This window comes from Eleutherodactylus coqui, chromosome 2 (assembly GCF_035609145.1).
Source record: "Eleutherodactylus coqui strain aEleCoq1 chromosome 2, aEleCoq1.hap1, whole genome shotgun sequence".
Lineage (NCBI taxonomy): Eukaryota > Metazoa > Chordata > Amphibia > Anura > Eleutherodactylidae > Eleutherodactylus > Eleutherodactylus coqui.
This window is the reverse complement of record NC_089838.1, coordinates 316,663,348-316,681,333: the sequence shown is the minus strand read 5'-3', so window position 1 is coordinate 316,681,333 and position 17,986 is coordinate 316,663,348. Positions and strand designations below refer to the sequence as shown.

Below are 17,986 nucleotides of genomic sequence, written 5' to 3'. Positions count from 1 at the left end.
CACGCTGAGCCGATATACGTTGTCCTCATGTGCAGAGGGGGGAGGATGGAAGAGCCAGGGCCAGGAACTGTGCTCCCGCCCCCTCTCTGCCTCCTCTCCGCCCCATTTGCAATGAGAGGAGGCAGAAAGGGGGCGTGGCTAAGGTACAGAAATTAGCCCCGCCCCGCCCCTCCCCATTGCAAATAGTGCAGAGGGGCGGAGAGGAGGCAGAGAGGGGGCGGGAGCACAGTTCCTGCTCCTGGGCTCTTCCATCCTCCCCCCTCTGCACACGAGGACAACGTATATCGGCTCGGCGTGAAAACCGAGCCGATATACGTTCATGTGAATGCACCCTAAGGGTGCGGGCAGACGAGCGCATAAACGGCGCGTTTTTGCGACCAAACGTATATACGTGACCATCTGAGGCGTTGGTTTCGAATGTATTCGTTCACATGGGCGATTTTACGGCGCGTAAAAACGGCAATTCGAAAAAAACCAGAACATATGCGACCGAAATACGTGCCAACGCATATTCGATCGCCGAAAAGATAGTTTGCAAAGTAGGAACAAACGAAAATACGCTTTCTAGCTCTGGTCGTGATCGGTGAAAAACGATCGCTCGGGCGATTATACGTTGCGCTCGTGCGAACGTAAATACGCCTACGCTCGTCTGCCCGCACCCTAAAATACATTTTAAAATAACGTTACATAAACTTATTGAAAAACAGAAAAATGTGAAAAGTGTAAATATATATATGAATGAAACTGAAAAGGATTTTAATTAACAGTGTCTAAAACGAGGAGATAAAGGCGGGTCCTGCAATAAAATACATTATAATATAATAACATAATAAACATATGAAATAAATAAAATGCCCTAAAGACCACCAGCATACAGAGGCGGATAGAGGCGCAGTTATGGCAGCTGCTAGACCCTCCTGGGATGCACTACATAATGGCTCATGTGTCTTGTCGCACTCCTGAGTGTGTTAATAAAGCTTGTTGACAGGCGGCCGCTTCTGATTGGCTGACAGCTGACGTGGTTTTGGCGCCAAGCAGCCGTGTTGCCGGAAGTGGCGCCGCCAGCATGGAGCTGCAGAAGTTCGAGCGGGACAATTCTCAGAGCTGCCTGCTGGCGTCCCCGGTGCCGGAGCTGTGCCGGGCGGAGCCGTGCTGCCTGGGGATAGACGAGGCGGGCAGGGGACCCGTCCTGGGTAAGCGGCTGTGCGGTGGGCTGTTACCCCGGCGGTCAGTCTGTGGCTCCCCTGTTTATAGACCCTCTCAGGGCATTTGTGTTTGTGGGCCTCGGCATTCAGCTTTCAGCCCCTGTGGTGTCCGGCCCCCTTGAGGAACAAGGGAACTCCATGTGGCTCCCTTGAGGGTAAGGGAATCCGCCTCCGCCTGCGGCCCCCCTGAGAAAGGTGCCCAAATGAAAATCAATGTGAGGCGTCCGCAAATCAAGCCGCCCGTAGGGATACGTTAGCATCCACAAAGCGGTTAAAAGCTTGCGGATGTACTTTTTTCCCCGGCGTGCGGGAAGAAATCGCGGCACTCTGTTTTTCTGCAGGTCCTGCGGGGCGGCTGCTGTTGGGGTCAGTGGAGGCCGTCCGATCCGCGGTGCAGCGACAGCTGTCACTATGGCTGTGCCGCAGGAAAGCAGAAGGTTTAAAAAAAAAAAAAAAAAAAATTGCACTGCGCATGCGTCCGGCCGGCACAGGAGACCGGCGCAGGATCCGGACAGCTAGGGAAATGTCTTTCTGTCTGCGGGCACGCACTGACTGCGCTGCCGGATCCAGTAGATGGCATCTGTGCGTGCATGTACACAGCAAGCCTTTGTATGACGCCAAATTTATATACATTTTTTTTTTGCTTCTACTTTTTAAAGTATCTTTGGGGGAAAAATATAAAATTATTTTCTGACCTCCAGAACTTTATATGGTCAGCGACATAATTCATGGCTGGTTAGAGCGTGGTGCTAATAACGCCAAGGCCGCGGGTTCGATCCCCGTACGGGCCAGCTTACATAGTGTTTGAAGAGACGACAAGCTCTTCTTTGGAAAAGTTAGCATCTTTATAGGCTGGACAGACATCTGTCTGGGATGATTTAGTGATCCTGCACTGAGCAGGGGGACCCGATGACCCTGGAGGTCCCTTCCAACTACCATTCTATGATAATTGTGTGAGGGCGTCCTGTAGATTCTATTGGTGCCATCCTCGAGTACATGCGACTTTTTGATCCCCTTTTCTTCAGTTATTTAATGAAGGTGGGATGTCCAAAAAAGCGCAATTCTGGCGTTTTTATTATTATTTTTTTGTGTGTAAATAATGTGATAAATTGAAGTCTTACAGATGCAGCGATACCAAATATGTTTACAGGGGGCTGTTTTTTTTTTTTTAAAACAATTTGGGAAAATGTTTTTTTTTTTTTTTTTTCTTTATCCTTCCTTTTACTGCCCTATTTTTTATTTCCCCCCCCCCCCCCCCCTCCATTAGTATTTTTTTATTGGGGAATTATCAAACTTCTGCATCTCACTGCAATCTTCAGGTATATGAATGTCATAGGAATTACGAAGCATCATTCATGGGCCGCCTACAGATGGCCGGGTCGGACCCCGCTGCGAGAATTCTCGCAGCAAGATGCGGACCCATGCCCCCACAGAGACCTGCTGCTCACCCGTTCCTGGCGTCTCCTCTTCTCTGTGATGTGTCGGCTGCCACCCAGCTGGAACATGAGCAGAGCCGCCGGGTCTTTACTGACATTTCTGTGCGAGCCTCTGCGAGACCCGCACAGTAATAGAACATGCTGCGATTTGTTTTCGGTGTGTGTTTTCACGCAGACAAATTGCGGCCGTCTGCATAGGATTCTGTGCATGCAATCCTATGGCAGCGGGCACGGGTGGAAATTCTGCGGGAAATCCTGCCGTGGAATTTCTACCCGTGTGCAGGGGGCCATAAATAGACATTGTTGCTGCTGGTATGTTAATAGCGCTCATTGACATCATACATGGCTGCGTTGTGTTCCTATAAGTATACAGAACATCAGTTTCCACATACAACAACAACTTGGCATCGTATTTCTCTTTCTATGACTTTCCCGTTTTCTTATGTCACCACCCTTTCCACACATGTAAATACTTCTGTATGAATTGGTGCGTACGGCTAACCATTATTCATGAAGGCAGTGTTCCGCCATATGCTTTTTGAACTCCCCTATTGTCGGTGGCAAGTAGGCGGTCCATCTCCTTGCTAGGAGTGTTTTTGCCACCATAAGAGCATGCCCTATCAGATAGGAAAACTAGGTTTAGTAGCAGTAGAGCCAATTTCGGAGACTTTAGGACATTCACTTTTTTAAACTCGCCTATTCCTTTTTTTTAATGTAATTGTTTGATCACTCAGAGTATAATGCAGTACCACAGTATTGCATTATATCGTGTTCTCACGGGCAGTCTATCAAGGCTTCAGGCTGCCATGGCAACAGAACATCACGAGCTCATCAGTGGCATTTAAAAAGGGTTAACACCAGTAATCGGCATTCACGCTGATCGCAGCTGTTGCTGGCGGGTGGCACCTGTCAAAGATGGCGAGCACCCACCGTTTATGGAGTGGGATCGGTTCCTGCTCCATACAAACTCCGTGCCTCCATGACATAAATATACGTATGTCATTAAGGGGTTAAGCATCTGGCACGCACCTGCAGTGACCGCCATAATCACCAGAAGTGCATAAAGTAAAATTGAATAAAGTGACCACAAGGTCCTGTTTACCCCATAATGGTACTAATACAAAAACTACAGTGTACCCCGCAAAAAACTCACAGCCCCATTAACAGAAAACAAGTTGCGGTTCTCTGAATACGGCGGCGGAAAGTAGTAGAATGCAAGTGTAATTGCAGCGAGCCGCAGAGTAATAAAGCTGCCCAGTAGGACTTACAGCGCAGCGAGCGGCTTTAAGAGGACAATGGGTCAGTTGTTTTCTTTCAGACTTCCCATTTCACCCCCACTTAACCCCTTAAAGACGAGGCCTATTCTTCCTCTGAGCCTATGCGATCCACAAGACATAAGTTTTTGCCCTGTTATGTACCCCGCAGCCGGCAAGCAAACGTAAGTCCTGCAGCATGAAGGAGATAAAGGGATTTTCCAGGGAAATACTACTGATGACCTATCCTCTGGTCAGGGATGTTACAAATGGGGTTACGGAGCAGAACCTGCTGCTTCGACTTTGGTGTAGTGGCCAGCGCTTGTAACTGCAGGCACAGTTCCCATTGATTTTAATGAGATCCCAGCCTGCATTTACAAGCACCTGCCACTCCATAGGGGTGGCAGCAGCAGGTTGTGCTCCGTACCCCTGTGTGTAGCGGTGCTGACGGACTGGTCCCAAGTGGCAGAACCCAGCCATCAACGATTGATGACGTACCCCAAGTGTAGATCATTGATAGTACAAGTATTTCCCTTGAAAACCCTTTAAACATTTTTGAAAGTTTCTCAGTACATTAAAGGGGTTGTCTCGCGGCAGCAAGTGGGGTTATACACTTCTGTATGGCCATATTAATGCACTTTGTAATATACATCATGCATTAAATATGAGCCATACAGAAGTTATTCACTTACCTGCTCCGTTGCTGGCGTCCCCGTCGCCATGGATCCGTCTAATTTCGCTTTCTGCTGACGTTTTTAAACGCGCTTGCGCTGTGCGGTCTTCTTCCTGGTGAATGGGGCGGCTCGTGCCGGAGAGCTGGTCATCGTAGCTCCGCCCCGTCACGTGTGCCGATTCCAGCCAATCAGGAGGCTGGAATCGGCAATGGACCGCACAGAGCCCACGGTGCATTGTGGGTGAAGATCCCGGCGGCCATCTTGGTGAAGGAAGAAGTAGGAAGAAGGAAGACGTCGCAGAGCGGGGATTCGGGTAAGTAATATATATGTATTTTTTTTTAACACATCCCTTGGGGTTGTCCTGCGCCGAACGGGGGGCCTATGGAAAAAAAACAACCCCGTTTCGGCGCGAGACAACCCCTTTAAATGATGCTTTTAACAACGAGCCCCCTGCTATATCTGATGCAGAGAGTCATGACTTATTAATTTGTTTTTCAATCTTGGAAGGTAGGATGGAAAAACAATGCAAGAAAATGTAAAAATGGCTCAGGAGTGAGCAAGTTAATGTCCACATTGTTACCAGTTCTGTGTTGAGTGTCCCATTCACTGTCATTGTCTTTATCCCATGCAGGTCCCATGGTGTACGGGATCTGTTACTGTCCCATCTCCCGGAAGAAAGACTTGGAGGACCTGAAAGTTGCAGGTGACTTTCTTTTTATTTTTCAGTTTTTTCTTTTCCCTCTCTCCCTCCACATGGGTACGTGAGGTCGTATTCACATGGCTGATAATCTTGCACGAGTTCTGTCTGAGTCCAACACCGAAACTCACACAAAGTCAATCCATTTATCCCCCCCCCTCCCCCCCCCCCCCGACTCTGACCGACAGAATGTCTGTGTACTGTGTGGTGCAAATTCGGTGCAATTCACTGACAGCGAGCTATATCCCTTTAAAGTGGCTTTAAAGGGATATAACTTAGGGGTACAACTACTCCCTGGTACATTTATGGTGCATCATGTAAATGTGTTGACACTGCCAATCATATCCGGACCTATTATGGGATTAATTTAAAAGAGGTTGCATAAAATATCTGCTCCTTCCCAGAAACGTTGCTTCCGTTGTCCATATCTGGTATTGCAGCTTGGCCTTGTTCATTTGTTCCGCATGATATTTGCATATGGCGTTATCTCCTGTTAAATTCACTTTATCTTTTTTTTCCCCGTAGACTCCAAGACACTAAGTGAACCTGAGAGGGAGCGACTGTTTGGGATGTTGGATGGGGCACCAGATTTTATTGGCTGGGCTCTGCATATCTTGTCACCCAATGTCATCTCTACCAGCATGCAGCAAAGGTGATGGCTCTGTATGCCCCAGGATGCAGTGTTTAGCAGTCAGGTCCCCCTCATATCTCCAGTAGTCACAACTGGACATCCTCCAGCTTACCCCAAGTAGTCATAGCAAGGCCTCTCCACCCCCAAGTACACAGCTCTTGCAATGTGCCCAGTGCTGGAAGGAACCTTAATATCAGTAACCTGTTTCTGGCTGCTGCTTGTAGCGTCTCCTTGTATAGTACTCTTATGGCCGCCTCTGTGGTCTTACATTGCCCAGCAGGAGCTGTCTGTGATGGTTTCCGTTGGGAGAGATGAAGCTGGGTACTTCCGGTGACTGCATACGTCTCCTTGTGTCCAGACACAGGTTGCTTCCACTTGGTGCAAGAATCTGTGAATGGGCTCTGAGCAAAACCTGGTCCTTTACAGACTGATTTTATAGTTACCATGGGGATTGGTTTTTGTTCAGTTCAATGGTTTGTAGATCTTCAGAGTCTGGGTTTTATCAGTTACGGTCATTGAGGCCGGTGACACATGAGCGTAATCTGTTTGCATTTATCCGACCATAACATGGACTTGTGTCCCAGCCTAACTATGGGTCTCCTGCCCCGAACATCATAGATTTCTATAATCTTGGTGTCAGGCCTGGACACCTGTCCATATAACGGACCCATAAATGGAGACTGAATATACCAATGCCTCACCAGCCTTACAGATTTTTTTTTCTTTCTCCTCTCAGGGCCAAATATAATCTCAATGCCTTATCCCACGATACTGCAATAGGCCTCGTTCAGCACGCTCTGGACAGCGGCGTACAAGTGACTGAGGTGTGTATAAAAGATTCTAGCAATCACTACAGGCAATGCCACGGAACGCTAAAAGGGATAACTGTGTCCAGGTTAGAAATGTTGGAAGAAGGGGGTAATTGGAGAGCAATTAACGTCAAGTGGGAAAATTCTCCCTTCAGATCCATGTTTTTCTGCCATTGCAAATATATTATTTTAGATAGGGGGCAGTATTATAGTAGTTGCACTCTTGCATCTCCTGCGCAGGAGCACGCAGCGGTACGCAACGCATCGCATACTTGCTTGGTGCCGACAATCTCCATACATTAACTCGGCGTGTATGCACACTTAAAATGTGCAAAGATAGTGCTTGCTGCGCTTTTTTTTTTTTCTTCCTTCATGTGCATTTTTCACGCTGTGTGAGGCACAACTGAAAGTAACGTAGAGGTACCGCGTAATACGGGGTAAAATACTCTACTATGAGAGAGCACTTATATCACTTGTACATGCGGGAGTCTTTGTTATAGCAGTTATTCTTCTTTCCTTTATGCCTTTGGATTCTGACTTGCTACTCTAGAGGAAGATACTACCCTATCTAATGTAGTGACTCGAATAATCACCAACTTCAGCTATTCTCCCTTTCTTTTCTCCATGTGACCATATCCATGAGAATTCCTGATAGGGGAGTCTGTTAACATCCTCGCAGAATTAAGGGAAAAGAAAACAATAATAAAATCTAACTGCGAATCTTCATTGGTGACCCTAATAGGCCATAAAGATCTTTCTCTCAAAGGGACTATCTGGGCTTATACCAAATAACAGAAACAAACGAGACCTCCTTTTTATTATTATCTGAGCATAGTTTTTTTTCTATCACTTTATATCGCACTGTTTAGTTTTCGTTTTTATTTTAATCAATAAAAGTTATATTTTATTATATTTTTGTGGTTCCCTACGGTGAAAGATATTTGACTTACGAGAACTTAACTGCCTCGGTGATATTGGATTCTGACTTACAAACTATAACCATAACCTATGTCTGTTGCTGCCCCCTACAGGTATTTGTGGATACTGTGGGTCCCGCTGACAAATATCAAGAAAAACTGAAGAAACTGTTTCCTGGAATAGAAGTTACAGTGAAACCCAAAGCTGATTCCCTCTTTCCTGTGGTCAGTGCAGCGAGTATTTGTGCGAAGGTAAGGGACACAGCCGCCTTGTACTTAAGCAGGTGGAACTAACACGTCATCATCGATAGTTTGAAATCCCCCACATTGAGATCTGCTTTTGGCACTGGAAATGTGACGCAAAGCTGTGACGATGGGGCGGAGGTTATTCTAAACTTTGGTGTGTGCTGATAATGGGGAACAATAGTTCATATTTAATTTGGGGGTGTTTGTAAGTTAAAAACGTGAAAGCTACTAATGACATAGGTGTGCTGTTACCTACTGGACCTCTTGAATTTGTGTAATACTGCTGTTGCACAGTAGGGGGGGGTAGGACCACCTTTTATTTGTTTTATTCTTTCAACTTTTTGCATTCTATAGAAAATTCATGATTTTTTTTTTTTGGTTGCTGTTGCATGGCTTCAGTCAGATTAGAAATTAAAAGCAAGCTATTTATCGGGGCGGCGGGCTAACTGCTGGTTTTTGGGAGCCACACTAACTGCCTCAGGGGAATTGATCATGGAAGCGGAGAAGAACATGCTGCATCAAAGTTTTAGATCTATGTCCAAGCCTAAGGGTGCATTCTCACGACCGTATATCGGCTGGGTTTTCACGCTCAGCCGATATACGGCGTCTCTCTCTGCAGGGGGATGAGGGTGAAAGAGCCGGGAGCAGTGCTCTGAGCTCCCGCCCCCTCTGCCTCCTCTCCACCCCCCTGCACTATTTTAAATGAGGAGAGGCGGGACGGGGGCAGAGCTTATTTCTGGAACTTATCCCCAGCCCCGTTCCGCCTCCTCTCATTGCAAATAGTGCAGAGGGGTGGAGAGGAGGCAGAGAGGGGGTGGGAGCTCAGAGCACTGCTCCAGGCTCTTTCAGCCCCCTCCCCCCTGCAGAGAGAGACGCCGTATATCGGCTGGGCGTGAAAACCCAGCCGATATACGGTCGTGTGACTGCACCCTTATTTTGCCCCCTTCTGGCCAAAGCAGGGCAATACTAACTTTAAGATGTTAGCTCATATAGTTAACCTTTTCATCAGGAGTTGGCACCGGGCAAGCTATATATTTCCTTGTAGTCGTACAACGCTGATCTCCTCCCTAATCTCGCTCTGCTCTCTGGGGTTCTACTACTAGCAAATGATGATTAATAGCTTTAATATAACCTGCGTTCACATTCATGTTCTCTGTGTTTCAGGTTGCCAGGGACAGAGTGGTCAAGAATTGGAAGTTCCTGGAGGATTTGGGTGAAGTCGATGTGGATTACGGCTCCGGATACCCAAATGGTCAGTTACGTTTCCTGTTTTCAGTGCAAATACCACTACAGGAGTGCTGGTCCTGATCATGTGACTAAGGCGATGGCTACATAGGACGTCTGATCATATCACACAATATCAAATCTCCTTGTAGGGGGGGGGGCAGCTGTGCCGCAAGTGCAAGAATTCTGACAAGATTGGAATTCTTCTGATTATTGGAAGTTGTCCAATATTTGCAGGAACCCACAGCTTTACAGTGACTGGGAGCTTTTTGCCCTAAATCATTCAGAGACTGGACATTTTATTTAGCTTTTTTCCTCCTTATCCCAATCAGACATGAGTAGAAAAAAAAAATTCTATTGATTTTAGCTTTTTGCAGCACAAGCGGTGTTTTTACACAGTAGCGCTAATCTGTCACAGATTGGAGGCGGAGCGCACTGGAGATCTTTGTCCGACTGCCTGTTTACACGAGCTCATTTGAGTTTTGCGTGTGAAATGAAGCATGAGCGATAAATGAATGAATTATCATTACATAATTTGCCGTGTTTACACTGATTTATTTTTCAGTTTTGCACTATCCAGCCCGTACCTGAACAACCATTCAGTGTTAAAGGGCTCTAAGCCTGTGCGAGCCCTGTGATATGAGTCTCGTGGTGCACCAAGGGGTTTACAGCAGCAGGAAAGAGGAGAAAATGTCCAGAGAGACCACCTAGAATATGCAAAAATGCAATTTTTCTGTCATTTCTAGAATCCTATGTGTCTCTTGGAGGTACCGTTTGGGGGCACATGCAGGGTCTAAAGGCCCATTTAGACTCGATTTTTGCTCAAAAGCCATCTTTTGAGCGATAACCGTTGCATCTAAACCCGCTGCCATCGTGCACGATTCATTAATCGCTGATTTTTTTTAGCAAGCTTAAAGTCAGCGATGACTGTTATCAGCGCTGCACGCTGAATTCTCAGTGGGATACCAGCTGATAGTATTCTTTTAGCTTTTATCCCGCTCCGACTTCTCAACGGGATACCAGTTGAGAAGTCCGAAGTTTGCATATACAAAGCAGCTGCTGTTCTCTGAGCTGTCAGCAATGTCCCGCTCCGCCTGCGTTTAACTCTTAAGTAGCTAATTAGCTATGCAGAATCCGTAGCGGGCCTGATTTTCCCCATGGACATGAGGCCTTAGGTGGTGGTTTTTTAAAAAACTTTTTTATTTTTTTTTGGTTTGCTTGTTTTTTCTTCTCTTATCTTTCTGGACATTAACACAATTCGTCGGCACATTCCATAATTGGCTGGAAACACTAATCTGTATTGTTCTCATTAGGTACTTGACAGTGAGGGGGAGCGTGTGCCATAGTGACCCCAGTTTGTTACATTAATCTATCTTGCATCTCCTGTTCGTCATTATTTAAAATGGCAAATGTGGTGATAAGACGCTGGAATGAGAGATGATCATATGGCCGGGTCATTCACTGCCGCCTTCCTCACTATTCTGCTGTGGACACTGCTGGCATTTGACTGGGTTTTGACTGAACATGCCATTTATCAGTTATGGCAACCTGGCATGTCATTTAAGCCCCATAAGCTACATTATGGGCCTCAGAGGTCAGAGAATGGGGAGTCCGGGAGCACAATTTTATGCTCACCAGGTACCCTGTTACTGCACTGTGTATGCGAAGTCCATGCGCCAGCAGGATGACTCTTTTTATTCCCATCTGTGCCTGTGCTCATCCATTCAACTTTATGGGAGAGCACGCAAACAGGGGGGACAGAAAACGTCACGCTGCTGGCACGAGCAGGAATGGGGAGCCTGGTAAATATAAAGCTGTGCTCCCCAAACTCGCTGTTTTTAGAGGCAGAGTTCTGCAGCGAATTCGCCGTGTGAACATGCTCTAAAGTTGTAGCGTTACTGAAGCTCCAGTGTTTCCCTATGGGGACAACCACAAGAATTCTGTTGGTGTCATTCATGGCTATTCATTGATGGGGAGCGGAAACTTACATTGACTCACAGTTCAGCTGATGTCGCTGGGAAAGCCTTGTCCGGGGTGTGAGTGTCATAGCGTCGCAGAATGAGTTTTAAGCTTTTTATCTTAAGAACACAACTTGAAGTTATTGGTTTAGTCTTCCAATATTTTTTTTTTCTTATGCAACAGATCCAAAGACTAAAGGATGGCTGGCAAAATATCTGGACCCTGTTTTTGGATATCCCCAGTTTGTTCGGTTCAGCTGGAGCACAGCGCAGTCTATTCTAGAAAGCAAAGCTGCCCCAGTGCTATGGTGAGTGGAGAGCGCAGTATTGATGTGGTGAGAGAGGAGGGTACAGACTTGGTGGCCATCGTAAAAGGGGACTGGGCATAGTTGGGTGTGGAGAGTCAATAGGGGTGCATTTCAGTTATACTAGGCATCACAAAGGTGTGGAGAGAGGAAAGTGTTCAATATTGCTGTAGTGGGCATGCAAAGGACCCGACCAAGCAGGAGGAGAACTGATAGAGAGCATGGCAAGATTGTGGAAAGAGGATGGGGTGTAGTGAGGTAGAGAGCATGAGCAGGCGGATGGAGAGAAAGGGGCGGGGGTACTGGGGAGAGGGCATGAGCAAGCAGATGGAGAGAAGAGGGGTACTGGGGTGAAGGGCATGAGCAGGCAGATGGAGAGAGGGGCGGGGAGGGTGCTGGGGTAGAGAGCATGAGCAGGCAGATGGAGAGAAGGGGGGGGACTGGGGTAGAGGGCATGAGCAGGCAGATGGAGGGAATGAGGGGGACTGGGGTAGAGGGCATGAGCAGGCAGATGGAGGGAATGAGGGGGACTGGGGTAGAGGGCATGGGCAGGCAGATGGAGGGAATGAGGGGGACTAGGGTAGAGGGCATGAGCAGGCAGATGGAGGGAATGAGGGGGACTGGGGTAGAGGGCATGAGCAGGCAGATGGAGGGAATGAGGGGGACTGGGGTAGAGGGCATGAGCAGGCAGATGGAGGGAATGGGGGGGACTGGGGTAGAGGACATGAGCAGGCAGATGGAGGGAATGGGGGGGGACTGGGGTAGAGGGCATGAGCAGGCAGATGGAGGGAATGGGGGGGACTGGGGTAGAGGGCATGAGCAGGCAGATGGAGGGAATGGGGGGGACTGGGGTAGAGGGCATGAGCAGGCAGATGGAGGGAATGGGGGGGGGACTGGGGTAGAGGGCATGAGCAGACAGATGGAGGGAATGGGGGGGGGACTGGGGTAGAGGGCATGAGCAGGCAGATGGAGGGAATGGGGGGGGGACTGGGGTAGAGGGCATGAGCAGGCAGATGGAGGGAATGGGGGGGACTGGGGTAGAGGGCATGAGCAGGCAGATGGAGGGAATGGGGGGCGACTGGGGTAGAGGGCATGAGCAGGCAGATGGAGGGAATGGGGGGCGACTGGGGTAGAGGGCATGAGCAGGCAGATGGAGGGAATGGGGGGCGACTGGGGTAGAGGGCATGAGCAGGCAGATGGAGGGAATGGGGGGCGACTGGGGTAGAGGGCATGAGCAGGCAGATGGCGGGAATGGGGGGCGACTGGGGTAGAGGGCATGAGCAGGCAGATGGAGGGAATGGGGGGCGACTGGGGTAGAGGGCATGAGCAGGCAGATGGAGGGAATGGGGGGCGACTGGGGTAGAGGGCATGAGCAGGCAGATGGAGAGAATGGGGGGCGACTGGGGTAGAGGGCATGAGCAGGCAGATGGAGGGAATGGGGGGCGACTGGGGTAGAGGGCATGAGCAGGCAGATGGAGGGAATGGGGGGCGACTGGGGTAGAGGGCATGAGCAGGCAGATGGAGAGAAGGGGGGCGACTGGGGTAGAGGGCATGAGCAGGCAGATGGAGAGAAGGGGGGTACTTGGGTAGAGGGCATGAGCGGGCAGATGGAGAGAAGGGGGGTACTGGGGTAGAGGTCATGAGCGGGCTGATGGAGAGAAGGGGGGGGGTACTGGGGTAGAGGGTATGAGCGGGCAGATGGAGAGAAGGGGGGGTACTGGGGTAGAGAGTATGAGCAGGCAGATGGAGAAAAGGGGGTGGGGGGTACTGGGGTAAAGGGCATGAGCAAGCAGATGGAGAGAAGAGGGTGGTGCTGGGGTAGAGGGCATGAGCAAGCAGATGGTCATACCCTCTACCCCAGCACCGCCCTCTTCTCATCAAGCACATGGGGAGGGGGGGGGTGCTGGGGTACGGAGCATGAGCAGTCAGATGGAAAGAAGGGGGGTACTTGGGTAGAGGGCATGAGCAGGCAGATGGGGAGAGGGGCGAGGGGGTGCTAGGGGATGGAGAGAAAGGGGAGGGGTTATGGGGTAGAGGGCATGAGCAAGCAGATGGATTGAAGAGGGGGTACTTGGGTAGAGGGCATGAGCAAGCAGATGGAGAGGGGGTTACTGTGGGGTAGAGGGCATGAGCAAGCAGATGGAGAGGGGGTTACTGTGGGGTAGAGGGCATGAGCAAGCAGATGGGGAGGGGGGTACTGGGGTAGAGAGCATGAGCAAGCAGATGGATAGAAGGGGGGTGTACTGGGGTAGAACGCATGAGCAAGCAGATGGAGAGAGGGGGTACTAGGGTAGAGGGCATGAGCAGGCAGATGGAGAGAAGGGGGGGTACTGGGGTAGAGGGCATGAGCAGGCAGATGGAGAGAAGGGGGGGTACTGGGGTAGAGGGCATAAACAGGCAGATGGAGAGAAGGGGGGGGTACTGGGGTAGAGGGCATGAGCAGGCAGATGAAGAAAAGGTAGGGGGGTACTGGGGTAGAGGGCATGAGCAGGCAGATGGAGAGAAGGGGGGTACTTGGGTAGAGGGCATGAGCGGGCAGATGGAGAGAAGGGGGGGGTACTGGGGTAGAGGGCATGAGCGGGCAGATGGAGAGAAGGGGGGGGGTACTGGGGTAGAGAGTATGAGCAGGCAGATGGAGAAAAGGGGGTGGGGGGTACTGGGGCAAAGGGCATGAGCAAGCAGATGGAGAGAAGAGGGTGGTGCTGGGGTACAGAGCATGAGCAGTCAGATGGAAAGAAGGGGGGTACTTGGGTAGAGGGCATAAGCAGGCAGATGGAGAGAGGGGCGGGGGTTGCTAGGGGATGGAGAGAAAGGGGAGGGGTTATGGGGTAGAGGGCATGAGCAAGCAGATGGATTGAAGAGGGGGTACTGGGGTAGAGGGCATGAGCAAGCAGATGGAGGGGGGGGGTACTGGGGTAGTGAGCATGAGCAAGCAGATGGATAGAAGGGGGGTACTGGGGTAGAGAGCATGAGCAAGCAGATTGAGAGAGGGGGGGTACTGGGGTAGAGCGCATGAGCAAGCAGATGGAGAGAGGGGGTACTAGGGTAGAGGGCATGAGCAAGCAGATGGAGAAAGGGGGGGGAGCTGGGGTAGAGGGCATGAGCAAGCAGATGGAGAAAGGGGGGGGAGCTGGGGTAGAGGGCATGAGCAAGCAGATGGAGAGGGGGGATGCTGGGGTAGAGGGCATGAGCAGGCAGATGGAGAGAAGGGGGGTACTGGGGTAGAGGGCATGACCAAGCAGATAGAGGGAAGGGGTGGTACTTGGGTAGAGGGCATGAGCAGTCGTGAAAACGTCTGTTGAAGGGCTGCATATTGAAATGCTGCCCCTTTGCAATGCCCGCGAATAGACCGGGTTAAATACGGAACCCCACTCTGCACAGAGCAGCGAATTTGAGGGGAGGGGGAATAATAATGCACACCGCGCATGTTCGGGACGTCCTGATCCCAGACATGCGCCAATCGCAGCCTGTATGCAATCTCTGCTGGCATAGCAAATGGGCTGCGATGCTACAACGTTGCGAGATACTTGCAGTGTTGTACGCATACGGCTTTGTGAATGAGCTCTTGGAAGCCTAGGTCTGTTGTACAGAGAAATTGCCAAGGTGGCAGTCAGTACAGTTGCCTATAAAAGGTAAATGTACTTGGAAACTGGAGGAAACGGACAGGAAGAGGTCTGGCAGATCAAAGGCCACTACTAGATCAGATGACAAGTTTTTGAGGGTCACCAGTTTGTGTAATCGATGCCTCACAGGACAAAATCTTCAAGTACAGCTTAATGTAGCAACAAATATGCAAATTTCCATTTTGACTGCGAAGAGACGACTTCTGTCTGCAGGTCTGACAGGTGGAGTATCAATGCAAGTAAGCAACAGCTAAGATTGTAAAATAAAAAAAATCCACTGGAAGTGCTGCTTAGCCCGGGTATGTTCACTACTGAAGAGCGGAAGAAGGTTTTACAGACTGATGACTCAAAATGTGACATCTTTGGTAAATCACGCAAGGTTTTTGTATGCAGTCCAGAAGGTGGAAGGATAGTTTTGGAGTGCGTGACACCAACTGTCAAACATGGAGGAGGAAGCCTGATGTCTGGGGCTCTATTGTTGCATCCAGAGTTGACAACTTACACAGGCTGACTGGCACACTGGACAAAAAGCGCTACCACAGCATTTTGATATACCAGGCAATACCCTCTGGTGTGCGCCTAGTTGGTCAGGAGGTCATATAACAGCAAGACAATGATCCAAAACATTCTTCTAGGTTCTGTCAGAACTACTTATGGAGACAAGAAGCTGCTGCCAGGCTTCATAGAATGGAATGGCCTGCAGACTCCAGACTTAAACCCCAGTGAGCTTGTTTGGGATGAACTGGACAATCGGGTGCAGCACATTTGTGGGAACTTCTGCAACGATGTTGGGAAGAAATGTTTGAACAATATCTGAATGTAACTGTACATAGAATGCCTCGAAGGTGTAAAGCTGTCATATCCTAGAGGGGCGACTGCAAAGGGTCAAAAATCTAGATTTAATCTGGTGAAATAAAGTGAAGATAAAAATAATGGATTCACTTTATTCTTTGCTCTCATTGCACAGTGCATTAGAGATATTAAACTGTAAATTGAGGTGTTCTACAACTTTTGACCGGTAGTGTAGAAGTTGTTAATCCTCCCTGTAGAGACCAGCAGGGGGCGGCGGAGTCTGGGTCTGGACTGTTGTTGCTTACAGGAACAGATGCTCCTCTTCCTTTAAGTCGGCACACTTGCGGTAACAGTGGGACGTGGGCTTCCAGCTCAGCCGGCGATGGCCTTGCTTGTTGGTAACATTTACACTGATTAGCCGTGTCAGATTATGCCGGGCGATGAAGGCAGGGGAGGTCAGACAGACCTTGTGTCCTATTAAAGCGGATTTGGGTGTACAATCTACTCTCCCTCCCCCATCCTGGCCACACATCTAATTGCTTGTAAGGCGAGGAGCAGGACCTTGAGTGCATTGTTTTCTTCTGTAGCTGCTGATCAGTATATGATTACGCTAACATACATATTTTGTCTCTCCTCAGGGGTGACGATGAAGAGGATTCAGGTAAATCTTCCTCGCATTCTCTCCTCTCCTACTTTTCTGCCTCGAAGGAATCTTCAAAGCCCCGAAGTCACAGGTTCTTCTCGGAGCGACATCTGGAGCCTCTGGTTGATTTGTAGGAGATATTTACTGTAAAGTACCCCAAAGACCACTTGTGAGGGGGCTGGAGACACGTTACACTGTAATATCAGCATATACACCCCTATATCAAGGGGGATTCTGTTTAAAGTGTTCAAACCCCCTTGGCCGTATAGAAGGACAAACTCTCTATTGTAATTTTTTTTTTTTGCATTGCTGTTGGTCCGCCCATTGTCAAACTCGTGTTAGACCTTAACAGGGCTCTCACGTTATCCGCTATCCATAGGATCTGGTATAACTAGCTAATCAGTGTGGTTCCCAGTGGTTGCACCCCCACCGAAGGTGCATCAATGATCACGTATGCACACTGCTGTTCAATACGTTTCAATGGGACTCTGAAGATGGTCCCATTGAAGTGAATGGAGTAGTGGTGTGCATGTATGACAATTGCTCCATTCATGTGGGGACCTTCCAGGTGGCGAACCCCCAATCAGTTAGTTATCCCCCCACCTTTGGATAGGGGATAGCTTCTGTTCGTGGGACATTCTGTCTTTAGGGGGTCGTCCAGGATTATAGAAACGAGGCAGCTTTCTTTCTTTCAAAAGCAGTACCACATCTATCCATGGGTCTTCTGATATTGCTGCCCAGCTCCATTGAAGGTAATGGGGTTCAGCTGCAATACCACATGCAACCTGTAGGTAGGTGTGGTGCTGTTTTCCCCAGCAGATTATTCAGTGATATGCTCGACCATGTTTAGGTGAAGTTGAAGCATCATTATTTGTGGTAGAGGATTAGACCATCTTTTAGAAGGCCGTCTTTGGATATATGACGTGCTTGATAACTTTTGAGTGAGTTTTTGACACGTTGCCAGTTAGTAATATACGTAAATAAACGTGATTTGTAGATGCCGTTCAGTGTGGTTGTATGAGCGCTCGTCACACCCGTGTCGGGGCTCCTTTGGGGCCTTCCGTCTGTTTAGTTTTTGGAGCAGAGAAACTGAATTAAACACTTCCATTTTTCCCCATTGATTTCATTGGGTTTTCATAAAAACAGGAATCAAATTGAAAGCTTTTCCTCTTGTTTTTTGCAACTGTGAACTTTAGCCCTGACCTAGACTTTAAATGATTCTCAAGTTCTGATTACTTAACCCCTCCCTGCGGCACAGAGTAAATGTATGGGCTAATGGCCGGTCCTGATTGGGCGGCATGTAGTGACAGGGGTACCTGCAAAAAACAAATTACCACTGCCAAAAGGAGTCAGGCTACATCCTCACTGACACTACAGCAGAGGCTGTACGGCACACAAGCCTGATATTACTCCACTAAAATGGAACCTTTAGGCCTTTTTCACAAGGGTTACAAATCATCGCTACAAAACGCATGTATGTGAAGCTGATGGTTTCCAATGGGTTCTTTCAGGCTACAAAACATCTCATGTGGAAGAACCCATCGGAAACCCTGGGCTTCACATACATGCGTTT

General features: G+C 49.0%; 1 protein-coding gene across 1 annotated transcript; it reads left to right on the top strand.

Moving 5' to 3' along the window:
• The first annotated feature begins 1,026 nt into the window (after positions 1–1,026).
• Positions 1,027–17,414, top strand: RNASEH2A (ribonuclease H2 subunit A). The gene is made up of 8 exons (XM_066593694.1): positions 1,027–1,193; positions 5,200–5,271; positions 5,791–5,917; positions 6,633–6,720; positions 7,737–7,874; positions 9,033–9,120; positions 11,235–11,358; positions 16,409–17,414. The coding sequence occupies exons 1-8, from the start codon at positions 1,067–1,069 to the stop codon at positions 16,545–16,547; spliced, it is 903 nt and encodes a 300-aa protein (XP_066449791.1). The 5' UTR covers positions 1,027–1,066; the 3' UTR covers positions 16,548–17,414.
• The last annotated feature ends 572 nt before the right edge of the window (positions 17,415–17,986 follow it).

Excerpts from the sequence above, each read along its gene's own strand:
- RNASEH2A (XM_066593694.1), top strand. The coding sequence starts at position 1,067 with ATGGAGCTGCAGAAGTTCGAGCGGGACAATTCTCAGAGCTGCCTGCTG. Across the intron at positions 1,194-5,199 it reads GGGCAGGGGACCCGTCCTGG|GTCCCATGGTGTACGGGATC; the intron begins GTAAGCGGCTGT and ends TATCCCATGCAG. Across the intron at positions 9,121-11,234 it reads CGGCTCCGGATACCCAAATG|ATCCAAAGACTAAAGGATGG; the intron begins GTCAGTTACGTT and ends CTTATGCAACAG.